This window comes from Platalea leucorodia, assembly GCF_965183815.1.
Source record: "Platalea leucorodia genome assembly, chromosome: W".
NCBI classification, from domain to species: Eukaryota; Metazoa; Chordata; class Aves; order Pelecaniformes; family Threskiornithidae; genus Platalea; species Platalea leucorodia.
This window is the reverse complement of record NC_138859.1, coordinates 11,390,317-11,403,753: the sequence shown is the minus strand read 5'-3', so window position 1 is coordinate 11,403,753 and position 13,437 is coordinate 11,390,317. Positions and strand designations below refer to the sequence as shown.

At 43.3% G+C, this 13,437-nt stretch overlaps 1 protein-coding gene across 1 annotated transcript in view; it reads right to left on the bottom strand.

The window, feature by feature from the left end:
- Positions 1–13,437, bottom strand: part of LOC309601736 (microtubule-associated serine/threonine-protein kinase 4-like) — a gene marked incomplete at both ends in the record, with an annotated part of 118,653 nt that overhangs the window by 78,413 nt on the left and 26,803 nt on the right. The window contains 1 exon segment of the mRNA XM_082334899.1: positions 495–583. Coding sequence (XP_082191025.1) covers positions 495–583 — 89 coding nt within the window.

The window sequence follows — 13,437 nt, the reverse complement described above, 5'->3', positions numbered from 1 at the left end:
TCAGTATTTAAGTGCTTCAGGTGCTTTAGAAGTGAAACAAATGTATTATTTGCGGAAACTGAAGCACAGAAATTTCCAGCAATGATGTGCTTAATGTCACAAATCCTAGGGAGCAAAAGCACTAGGAACAGAATGTAATACCCTACTCACTGACTCCTCTAGCTTTACCATGTGTTACAAGCTATTTTATATCCTATTCATGCTGAACTAAGCCCAGAGAGGGAAAGAGGGGGGGAGAAAATGCATCAGAAACCATCAGAATGCAAGGTGGGGGGGGGGAAGCTACATGATGTATGTTAGGTATTTCTGGACTGCTTCTGACCATAACATAGGATTTATGGATCTAAACGTAATGGAAATTTGGACGGAATGATAAGCAACTTTTTGCTATTACAAACAATGGAAAGAAGGGTAGTAGGATAGAGAATTTGTCTGTTTTCCTTTCCTCATATAGAGGTTTTAACAATTTAATAATAGCATAGATAGAAAATCACCTGCATGAGCTGAGAGAGGTGAATGAGGCCGAGGCAGAGCTGGAGACTGGCCATTGCCCATCAAACTCTTCCTGTTGCTTGTTCTACAACTGTGGCAAAAGGAAAGGAAAGAAGACATTAGCATCAGAAATACAGCATGTACCACATATGGACATTTTGAGATTTTGCTACTTTGTTCCTTCACTTCCCAGTCTCCTATTAAAAATCAGAGCTATTGTTGTTTTTGTAGGACTCGTTCATGTCCAGGAAGTCTACGATCACACTGGATAATGTAAAAGACAGTAGTTTACAAAGAAAATGCACCATGGATACTTTTCAAGCTTTCATGTTTGCCATTCTGTGCAAAGACCAGCATTCCCCTGTAGAGTCATTTACAAAAAGGTCTTCCCTGTCTGCAGCTTGTTTCTCTGCCATACACTTTTTATAATATATAAAAATATACCAGCTGTCCTGGTTTCAGATGGGATAGAGTTGATTTTCTTCCTAGTACCTGGCATAGTGCTGTGTTTTGGATTTAGGATGAGAATAATGTTGATAACACACTGATGATTTAGTTGTTGCTAAGTAGGGCTTACACTAGTCAAGGACTTTTCTGCTTCTCACACCACCCTGCCAACAAGTAGGCTGGGGGTACACAAGAAGTTGGGAGGGGACACAGCCGGGACAGCTGACCCAAACAGACCAAAGGGCTGTTCCATACCATATGACGTCATGCTCAGTATATAAACTAGGGGAAAAGCTGGCCAGGAGTCTGCTGCTCGGGAACTGGCTGGGCATCAGTCAGCAGGTGGTGAGCAATTGCATTGTGCATCACTTGTTTTGTATATTCTTTTATCATTATTATTATTTTCCCTTTCTTTTCTGTCCTATTAAATTGTCTTTATCTCAACCCACGAGTTTTACCTTTTTTTTTTTTCCTCCGATTCTCTCCCCCATCCCACGGGGGGGAACAAGCGAACAGCTGGGTGGTGTTTAGCTGCTTACCAGGTTAAACCACAACACAAGCATAATGTGAAAAACATTCTCAGCTTAAAATCACCATTCAATGATTAAACCTATTTATTTCTGTTGCATGAATTGTAGCTCCAAAACACATGCCATGAAGATCAATGATTTATCAATCTGAGAATGATGCAATAATTATAAATCATTTGTGCCTTCTGTCAATGGAACAGGTGATGCCTAAGAAGATGAATGCATTTTTTTACTCATACATTTTTCATCTGCAAAGCCACTAATTTCCCATATCACAAGATGGGCGAGATAAACAGTAAATTAACACATTTATTAAACTTGGGGAAAGGAGACATTTTTCCTAAATACACCATACCATTTTAAAATATTTGTTGACAGAGGTGTTTTTCTTTTTTCCTCTTTCTACTATAATGAATATTCTCACAAATATAAATCCCCAACACTGCAAATGTTCATGCACAAGGAAAATAGTACCTTGAAGCCAAACAGACTATAACTGTGTATAAACTTAAGCGCATATGCTAATGTTTACAGCACTGCAATCAGAATTTTTTTCTGTAAAGGTTTAGAAAAACTCAAAACCACTAAAAGGGGAAAAATTTATATATTAAAACCTTTTCATTAATACAATAAGTAACAACAGAAGCAGAATCAGATCATATTATAGACATCATAGATGTCTCTAAAGATAAATTTTATAACATTATGGTTTCTATATAACAGCCAGAAAGCAAGATTAACTAGTCTTGATACGGTGTAAGTTGAATAAAACACAAAAGAAAGGATGGAGTTTAATAGTAGATTTAAAAGTAATCCAAAGTAATACTGAAAACAAGGGGGGAAAAACCCAAAACAACAAAATAAACAAACAAAACCCAAAATAAACAAACAAACAAAACCAAAACAAAAGGCAGAGGAAATGTTGAATATGAAAGCAGTAGAGAAGATATCTGCAATATGCAAAAAAGGTCAAACACTAAGACCAGTCTCCCCTTGAAAAATGTTTTGCAAAGCAGCAATAGTGCCATTCCCAACTGTTTAATGAGATAATGCAAAGTTTATTTGCATTAATTGCACAATGAATTGCCATATCACTTAATTATTATAATCAATTAAACGAGTTAACTCCTGAGTATATATTTATCATTACCACAGATCTATGTAAGAAAAGAAAACACAAAATTATTGCAAGATTCACATTTAGAGCACAGGAAAAGTCAAACAAAACATATTTAAGAGATACACTGCAATTTCTAAGCTGAACAAACAGGGAAAACTTTGTAAACGTGAAATTATATACATATGTTTTTAGGAATATGTCTAGATTAAGCTCAGTTTACTACAAGTATTTTTAATGTATTCAGCATTTAACCTATGCAACTTGAGCAAATATTCCGTATTTCATTAGACAATAATTTCAAAGTTGTATTGTTTCACCCCATCTCTAAGTTTTGTCCTGCTGAAGCGTTGTGTTCAATTCTTCTCTTATCTAAGAATGGTCTAAATTCTTCCTTTTGGCTTCATGCAATGTCATTGTATTTTTGGCAATTTTTTTTCATATCATACTATGACAAGCCTCACTATCTGCTACACTTCTTTTAAAAAGCTTGATTAACTGTTCGTTTGCAATTCTCCAATCCAAAACTGAATCCAATAGAAACTTCTGGAATTCATTAGACATTCGTTAAAGACACACAGATTGCATCTATCCATGATGATGTGACTATATCACTACAGCATCTAGTGGTGCAGGCTGGGGTTGAGAGACCCCTTATGTGACTTTAAAGCAGCTTTGCATGGACAAAATTTGGGCTCTAAAAGATCATCACATCTCCTGTCACAAGGAGGGCATACATTTTAAGCATCTAATCCCTGGATATGTTCTCAGCAAAAGAAATTTCAAAGGCAGCGGATGATTCTCCTTTTCTAACCAAAAATACATGACTTCCAACGAATTATAGACCCCATGCGCCCGTCATTGATTTTGCTACGAAGATGATTCCAGATACAGGTATATCAGTATCATTTGCCATTAACTGCAGAAATTGAGAGTTTTATCACTTTTGCCAGAATTTCCTATGTAAGTAAATGACTGCCTTGTAACTCCCTTTTACATTAAAATTAAAACTTCATATTCTTCAGGTGAAGTTAGTGCAATCCTTTTTACAAATCATTATCAAAGATCTCTAAATCAAGTTATCATGAATTTTTTTTTTTTTTGCTATTTAGAAGAATTATTTCTTGGGACTAGGATGGCATTACCTTCAATATCAAGAAATTACATAATGAGAAAACTTTCCCCCAACTGCCATTTCAAAAAAATCTTTGCTATTTACTCAGATGTGGCTGCAGCTGTATGAAGAATTTATCTTTTAATCACACTCAAGTGAAATGTTCTATTGAGAAACAGAAAATAAAAAAATGTGGTCTCCTCTATTTGTCTTACTAGTAAGGTAAGATGTAAATCACTGCATGAAAGGACAAATCCATCCTAGAGCTCTTGCTGTAGCTTTGTTTTTTCAGTTATGTTTCACAAAGATTTTGAAACAATGTTATCCATCCTGTATAACCTGTGAAACACAACTCCTCCCCCAGAATAATGCTATTATAGAAAAGGCTCTTTGTGGGTGAAAAAAATCTCCAGGGAACCTTGAAAGATGATCTAAGTTGCTAGAACACCGCAAATGGGAAGCAGGGTCCCACTATGGAGGTAGCAAAGCATTACTAACCAAACTGTATTTAGCCTTGAAACAGCAATCTATCTTCTGTACACAAAAGAATCTCAGAAGTTAAAGCCATTCTGCAGACAAAATCATTTTCCCTAGATCTCTATACACATCAAGGAACTTTCCCTTTCTATTGTCTTCATGAAACTATTCTTCTCCCATTCAAATCTGACAAGATAAACAAAGCCTTGAAAGAAAGCCTCTTTGTCTGCAGGAAATGTTACAGCAGCGCAGGAACAGTCTACAGGGAAACATAAACCTTGGTAAACCACAGAGCGCTACACCCTTAAAATGCAATTCTCTAAGCCTTGAATTTCACGTTATGATCAAGTTGCATGGAACAGAAAAGAGACCAGAAAGCCAGGCAGCAGATACAACACAGGGTTTAGAGCACTGAAAAAAAGGAGAAAGAAAAAAATTTTTTCCAAGGATAAGAAGAGAGTAGGAGAGTGTTCTGGTTTTGGCTGGGATAGAGTTAATTTTCTTCCTAGTAGCTGGTATAGTGCTGTGTTTTGGATTTAGGATGAGAATAATGTTGATAACACACTGATGGTTTAGTTGTTGCTAAGTAGGGCTTACACCAGTCAAGGACTTTTCAGCTTCCCATGCTCTGCCAGGTGGACAAGAAGCTGGGAGGGGGCACAGCCAGGACAGCTGACCCAGACTGGCCAAAGGGATATTGCATACCATGTGACATCATGCTCAGTATATAAACTGGGGGGAGCTGGCTGGGGGTCAGCGATTGCTGCTCAGGGACGTTCTGGGCATCAGTCAGAGTGTGGTGAGCAATTGCATTGTGCGTCACTTGCTTTGTATATTCTCAGTCGGCGATGCACGCAGCGGCAGCAACGGTAAGTCCTGTGACTGGGCGCTAGATTGGGGTGGAAAAGGGGGTTTCCTGTGCCGGGGAACCCAATAAAGAGCCTGGTGGGGCCCTCGCGCCAAAAAAAAAAAACCGGCTGCTCTCAGGAGCGAGGCAGATGGGGCTTGGGCATTGCTGGGGCAACTGCGGGAGATTTAAACACCCCTAGGGAACGCCAACAACCAGGAGCACGGCGTGGCAGTTTGAGCGGGCAGCTGGTGAGCTCTCCTTGTGGTCTACGCCCTCCCGGAAGAGACCTAGCCATGGTTTCCACTTGGGCAAGAGCCATCGCCAGAAAGGATGTGGCGATACAGATGGAGCTCCCACCAAAACATGCAGCCACTCAGGTCTCTGGCTGCAGGGAGTGCCAGAGCCTTGCTCTGGTGACGGAGGGCTCCTGAGACACCACCTGCATGAGGTGCGAACAGATGGAGGATCTGCTCAGCATGGTGGCAGAGCTGAAAAAAGAAGTAGCAAGACAGAGGAGTATCAGGGAGTGTGAGAAGGAGATAGACTGGTGGAGCCACTCCCTACCATCCCGGAGACAAGCATGCCAGATGGAAACATCAAGAGAAGCAGAGGCTCCCCTACCCTCTTGCCACCAGGCAGAAGGAGGGGACCTAAGAGACAGAGGGGGATGGAAACAGATCCCTGCTCGGCACAGCAGGCGAATCCTCTGCCAGACTACCTCACTCTCCCAGGTGCCCTTGCACAATAGGTATGAGGCTCTGGAACTTGAGGGCCAGGAGGATGATGATGATGCAGACTTTCCTGATATGGGATTAAAATATTCATCAATCATCAAGTCAGCGAGGCGTGCAGCGGCAGCAATGGTAAGTCCTGTGACTGGGCGCTAGACTGGGGTGAAAAAGAAGGTTTCCTGTGCCGGGGAACTCGATAAAGAGCCTGGTGGGGCCCTCGTGCCAAAGAAAAACTGGCTGCTCTCGCAAGCGAGGTAGACGGGGCTTGGGCGTTGCTGGGGCAACCGCGGGAGATTTAAACAGGCCCCTAGGGAGCACGAGCGACCAGGATGGGCAAACAGGGCGTGGCGCGTCAGAAAGGGCATGGCGCGGCAGTTCACGCAGGCAGAGCGAGCAGGCAGCTGGTGAGCTCTCCTTGTGGTCTACCCCCTCCCGGATTAGCCATGGTTTCCACTTGGACAAGAACCATCACCATCGCCAGAAGGGATGTGGCGACGCAGACGGAGCTCCCACTCAAACATGCAGCCACCCAGGTCTCTGGCTCTGGAACTTGAGGGCCAGGAGGATGATGATGCAGACAGTGATCCATCCAAGGGGTTGACTAGGGTGAGCCAGTCAGCCCCACGCATTACAACGGCCGCTGGTAAGAAAAAAAGAAGGGTAATTGTCATAGGCGACTCCCTTCTGAGGGGAACAGAGGGCCCAATATGCCAACTGGACCCATCCCATGGGGAAGTCTGCTGCCTCCCTGGGGCAAGGATAAGAGACATTCCCAGGAAGCTCCCTAGGCTGGTACAATCATCCGATTATTATCCGCTAGCGGTTGTTCAGGTTGGCAGCGATGAGGTAGCCAAGAGAAGTACAAAGACGATCAAAAGGGATTTCAGAGAACTGGGACTAATTGCTTGAAGGATCAGGAGTGCAGGTAGTGTTTTCCTCCATCCCTTCAGTAGCTGGGAGGAATATGGGAAGGAACAGGAAGACCCACGTCATTAACACGTGGCTCAGAGGCTGGTGCCAGTGGTGGAATTTTGGTATTTTTGATCATGGGGCAGTTTACATGGCACCAGGCCTGCTGGAGACAGATGGGGTTCACCTGTCGCAAAGGGGGAAAAGGATTATGGCTCAGGAGCTAGCAGGCCTCATTGAGAGAGCTTTAAACTAGATGCGAAGGGGGAAGGGGATAAAACCAGGCTTGCTAGGGACGAGCCTAGGGGTGGCATGCCTGTGTTGGAGACGAGATCAATAGCCCAACTGAAGTGCATTTACACCAATGCACGCAGCATGGGCAATAAACAGGAGGAGCTGGAAGCCATTGCGCAGCAGGAAAACTATGAGGTAGTCGCCATCGTGGAAACATGGTGGGATGACTTGCACAACTGGAGTGCTGTAATGGGCGGCTACAAGCTCTTCAGAAGGGATAGGCAAGGTAGGAGAGGTGGTGGGGTAGCCCTGTATGTTAGGGAGTGTTTTGACTGTCTAGAGCTCAACGATGGTGATGATAAGGTCGAGTGCTTATGGGTAAAGGTCGGGGGAAGGCCAACAAGGCAGATATCCTGGTGGGAGTCTGTTATAGACCACCCAACCAGGATGAAAAGGCAGATGAAATATTCTGTAAGCAGCTGGGAGAAGTCTCACAATCTCTAGCCCTTGTTCTCGTGGGAGACTTCAACTTACCAGATCTCTGCTGGAAATACAACACAGCAGAGAGAAAGCAGTCTCGGAGGTTCCTGGAGTGTGTGGGAGATGATAACTTCCTGACACAGCTGGTAAGTGAGCCAACCAGGGGAGGTGCCCCGCTGGACCTGCTGTTTACGAACAGAGAAGGCCTGGTGGGCGATGTGGTGGTTGGAGGCTGTCTTGGGCTCAGTGACCATGACATGATAGAGTTTTCGATTTTGGGAGAAGTAAGGAGGGGGGTCAGCAAAACCGCTACCCTGAACTTTAGAAGGGCTGACTTTGGATTGTTTAGGAGCCTGGTTGACAGAGTCCCTTGGGAGGCAGTCCTGAAGGGCAAAGGAGTCCAGGAAGGCTGGATGTTATTCAGGAAGGAAATCTTAAAGGCACAGGAGCAGTCTGTCCCCATATGCTGCAAGTCGAGCAGGTGGGGGAGAAGACTGGCTTGGCTGAACAGAGAGCTTTGGCTGGAACTCAGGAAAAAAAAAAGGAGAGCTTACTGCCTTTGGAAGAAGGGGCAGGTGACTCAGGAGGACTACAAGGATGTCATGAGGTTATGCAGGGAGAAGATTAGAAAGGCGAAGGCCCAGCTGGAACTTAAACTGGCCACCGCCATTAAAGATAACAAATTTTACAAATATATTAGCGACAAAAGGAGGGCCAAGGAGAATCTCCCTCCTTTGTTGGATGCAGAGGGAAACATCGCCACAAAGGATGAGGAGAAGGCTGAGGTACTTAATGCCTTCTTTGCCTCAGTCTTTAACAGTCAGACTGGTCATCCTTGGGGTTTTCAGGCCCCTGAGCTGGGAGATGGAGATAGGATGCAGACTGAAGCCCCAGTTGTCGAAGAGGTAACAGTCAGCGACCTGTTCCTCTACCTGAATGCCCACAAGTCCATGGGGCCAGATGGGATCCACCCGAGGATACTGAGGGAGCTGGCAGAGGAGCTTGCCAAGCCACTCTCCATCATTTATCAGCAGTCCTGGTCAACCAGGGAGGTCCCAGATGTCTGGAAGTTAGCAAATGTGATGCCCCTCTACAAGAAGGGTTGGAAGGAGGATCTGGGGAACTACAGGCCTGTCAGCCTGACCTCGGTGCCGGGGAAGGTCATGGAGCAGATCATCTTGTGGCCAGGATGTGTTCGTTGCCCTTCTTTGGACATGCTCCAGCACCTCAATGTCCTTCTTGTAGTGAGGGGCCCAAAACTGAACACAGTACTCGAGGTGTGGCCTCACCAGTGCCGAGTACAGGGGCACTATCACCGCCCTGGTCCTGCTGGCCACACTATTCCTGATACAGGCCAGGATGCCATTGGCCCTCTTGGCCACCTGAGCACACTGCTGGCTCATGTTCAGGCGGCTGCCGACCAACACCCCCAGGTCCTTATCTGCCAGGCAGCTTTCCAGCCACTCCTCCCCCAGCCTGTAGCGTTGCATGGGGTTGTTGTGACCCAAGTGCAGGACCTGGCCCTTAGCCTTGTTGAATCTCATACAGTTGGCCCAATGATCCAGCCTGTCCAGATCCCTCTGCAGGGCCTTCCTACCCTCCAGCAGATTGACACTTCCACCCAACTCGGTGTCGTCTGCAAATTTCTTAGAATTAAGTCAAGATCCTTAGGATTTTACCTAAGGATCTTATTGTAGAAAACTTGGGGAAAACAAAATTAAGAGCGAGATAAAAAAGAAGCTTGGAAAAGTGCTGGAACATGCTGAAAGAAACTGTAATGTTTTTACCATTGTGGTTAGTGTCTGCTGTTACAGAGTAGGAGACAGTCTTTTTCCTTCTTGCCCAGGGAATCAAAAGGACAGTAGTCCAGACGTCCCTTCGTTAGCTCTGGTTGTTGGGACATATCACATGATGTGGGCACATTACAGAGAGATTCAGTCTTCCTGCTCCGTTTGAATTTGGCTTACATCTGCTATTGATGTCTTACAGAGATATTGAAGTTCTTGCTGTATTAGAAGTTGACTGATCCTTCTCAAATGTAAATTTTTAAGCACACAGGAGCTCACTTATGCAGTTGGTTAATAGTTGCCTCTTCTGCTGCACCTTTTGTCAGAGAGCTTCCAACGTCTGATAGCAGTAAGCTACATAGAATCACAGAATCATTTAGGTTCGAAAAGACCTTTAAGATCAAGTCCAACCGTTAACCTAGCACTGCCAAGTCCACCGCTAAACCATGTCCCTAAGCACCACATACCTCCAGGGATGGAGGCTTAACTGCTTCCCTGGGCAGCCTGTTCCAGTGCCTGACTACCCTTTCAGTGAATGAATTTTTCCTAATATCCAATCTAAACCTCCCCTGGCGCAACTTCAGGCCATTTCCTCTTGTCCTATCACTTGTTACTTGGGAGAAGAGACCAACCCCCACCTTGCTACAACCTCCTTTCAGTTAGTCCTGTGTAAAGTCAAGTGTGTTGATTTGATTATTGAAGAAATACCATTCCTAATGCAGCTTAATTTGCTGAAACAAATAATAGTCGTGTTGCACGTTGAATTAATTTATTTTAATAAAAATATATATACCCTCAGTCCTCTTAGTGCTTGATTATAGTATTGTATTGCAGAGTTTAAAAAACATTATTTCCCTCAAGGCAATAAGGTGGTTGTAAAACAAATTTGATTTCTTGTGTATGTGTCAATAAGGGAATATATCAGCCTGAACACTTTCGATTTGTCTGACAAAATTCCCTTTTTTTTTGTTTTCAGGGGACTTGCATGAATGTAAACTTACCTGTTGCAGGGTTGGAGAGGAAATGTTATCAATATCTTATGTTTATTTTCATATGCATCAGTATATATTTAAACACCTTTACAGACTGTAAATAAATACATATGGGTACACAGACATTTGTATACATAAATATTCAAGCACTAGCTGTAAAATAATACTTGCTGAGAATTTGAATGAGATTAATATTATGAGGTAAGTTCAACAATTGGAACAACTTGTGCTTTATTCAAAGGCTCATCTAGGCATAAATAGGATAGAAGCTATTCCATCTACAAGGGGATTTATGCTGTTTATAGTATGCATTCATACTATAGCTTTTGAAAATTTCCCAAGTGCAGCCATTTGTAATCATGTTTCAGGAAAACGTGGCTTGTCTTCTCAAATTGAACAGGACTCTGGGCTCCGTTCCACCACTGGAAGAAGCTGGTTTATTTCTTTGAATTTTTTTAATTTGATTAATTTAAGCTAGCATAGCATTTACGTTGTGAAATCTACCTGTTTTCCCCTAAGAAATAGGGGAAGGATTCACTTCATAAAACTCCTTTTTTTTTTTTCCTTCTTTTTTTTTTTTCCCCCCCCCCTCCCCTCTGAGGAAGTTCTATGGGTATCAATTTTATCTGGAACTTAACTTGACAGGGCTAATAAATTAAAAGTCACTTTGTTTGAATACTGGTACTTGTTATCTGTAATTGTTTTAAGTAGCACTCAAGATGTTCATAACTGAAACAGTAATGGAGGATGGACTTGATTTTCTTCAGCTGTTTTTGTGAATGCATTTGGGAACACCGTGTGGTCAGTCTTCCCTCTCTGGGCTGCTGGGCCTCCATCCTGTATGAGACTTGGCACAGGCATCTGAAAAGAATACCACTTCTCACAAGAGATTTGCACATGTGGAACAAGGTGCAGTGCTTTTTTGAACCTTTGTTTTTTTTCATCCATACCTGGGAGAGAGGAGTATATATAATATAAATTTGTTGTATTAAAGCTATTCATCAGGGATGGATTTCTCTAAGAAGCTTTTACTTCGTTTTTGAAATACATTTAAATATGATGCTTTTATGCATCAGTTTTAATTCCTAAAGTTGTTATGGGGAAGATAGATACAGCAGTTTGAACTAACTGAACTTCTTTGATAAATCTGAGTGTAGTGAATCAGCTTCTAATTTAAATTCTTGTTGTTCTTAGAATTCTCTTTGGGCAACTGGTGTTATCACATCTTGGATGAGCTACTGGAATTTTCTGGAAAGATATTCCTCCAGAAAAGTGTGCAGAAACCTCAAAAGTAGAAAACAAAAAAAAGGTAGTCCTGAGAATAGCATATTTTGTAAGTATATACTTTAACCCTGAACCACCACCTCCCCCCCCCAACCCAAACCAAACTGTGGTGGAACAGGAGACATTGTTTGTGTGCCTGATGGACACACAGAGGTCTCTGAGAGGCAGGACCTTCTTCCAGCCAAGAGGTGGTGGCATTCTGGCTAAATGTCCCAGAGGTGGCACTGCAGTGGCTGCAAGAAGCATCTTTTGCACTTTGGATAGCTAAAGAAAAGTGAAGAAAGGTGACCCTAAAGAGAGTTTGGAGAGTGAATGGAACATGAGAGATGAACATTTTGCAGTAGGGTTGCAGAGGATGTAGTGCTGTGATTCAATGAGAAGAAATGAAACCATAGAAAACAGAGCTTTCCTAGTTCTTCTATTGACAGAATTATTTGTAATAGATGTGTCATTTAATTTAACAATATATAGCTTAATATCAATGAGCCTAGAAATCTAGAGTGAAATTCTGCATTCAGGCATGGGTGTTTCATGTCCATTACAGTCCATGCTGACTGAGAGAAGGCAAAAATCTTTATCGTAGAATTGTTTCGGTTGGAAGGGACCTTTAAAGGTCATCTAGTCCAACCCCTCTGCAGTGAGCAGGGACATCTTCAACTAGATCAGGGTGCTCAGAGCCCCTGCCAACCTGACCTTGAAAGTTTCCAGGGATGGGGCATCTACAACCTCTCTGGGCAACCTGTGCCAGCGTTTTGCCACCCTCATTGTAAAAAAATTCTTCCTTATATCTAGTCTGAATCTACCCTCTTTTAGTTTAAAACCATTACCCCTTGTCCCATCACTACAGGCCCTGCTAAAAAGTCTGTCCCCCTCTTTCTTATAAGCCCCCTTTAAGTATTGAAAGGCCACAATAAGGTCTCTCTGGAGTCTTCTCTTCTCCAGGCTGAACAACCCCATCTCTCTCAGCCTTTCCTCATAGCAGAGGTGTTCCATCCCTATGATCATTTTTGTGGCCCTCCTCTGGACCCTCTCCAACAGGTCCATGTCCTTCCTGTGCTGAGGACTCCAGAGCTGGATGCAGTACTGCAGGTGGGGTCTCACCAGAGCAGAGCAGAGGGGCAGAACCACCTCCCTCGACCTGCTGGCCACGCTTCTTTTGATGCAGCCCAGGATACGGTTGGCTTTCTGGGCTGCGAGCGCACATTGCTGTCTCATGTCCGGCTTTTCATCCACCAGTACCCCCAAGTCCTTCTCCTCAGGGCTGCTCTCAATCCTTTCATCCCCCAGCCTGTATTGATACTGGGGGTTGCCCTGACCCAGGTGCAGGACCTTGCACTTGGCCTTGTTGAACCTCATGAGGTTCACGCAGGCCCACTTCTCCAGCTTGTCCAGGTCCCTCTGGATGGCATCTCATCCCTCAGGCGTGTCAACTGCACCTCTCAGCTTGGTGTCATCTGCAAACTTGCTGAGGGTGCACTCGATCCTGCTGTCTATGTCATTGATGAAGATATTGAACAGCACTGGTCCCAATACGGACCTCTAAATCAGAATTTTTAGTTTATATCTTTTTTTTTACAGATTTAACATAGTTCAAGCATAAGCATAATAATCCAGTCCTTGATGAAATGGAAGTCAGATACTGATGTTAGGAAAAAAAACAGACTTCTATGTTTCTACGAATAGATGCCTTGGTGTTTACCAGAATTATTGTCAGAACAGTTTTCATAATGTAAATCAACACACAGCTTTTTTAATTCCCTTTTATGGAAACTGGAACAAGGATGCGTGATTGTGAACTCATTCATCTGACAATCTTGTTCAGTGAGAAGTCATAATTATCTAATGTCCTTTGTGATAATAGTGTTAACCCTCTCGGAGTTAACTAATAAAAAGTAGGTTGTGTACATTTGTTTTACAGATTTGTTTTTGTAGTGAGTCTAGGGCTGTGTAGCTTTTTCTTATGTATGGGTTTGTCAAGGGAGTTTCTATAAGT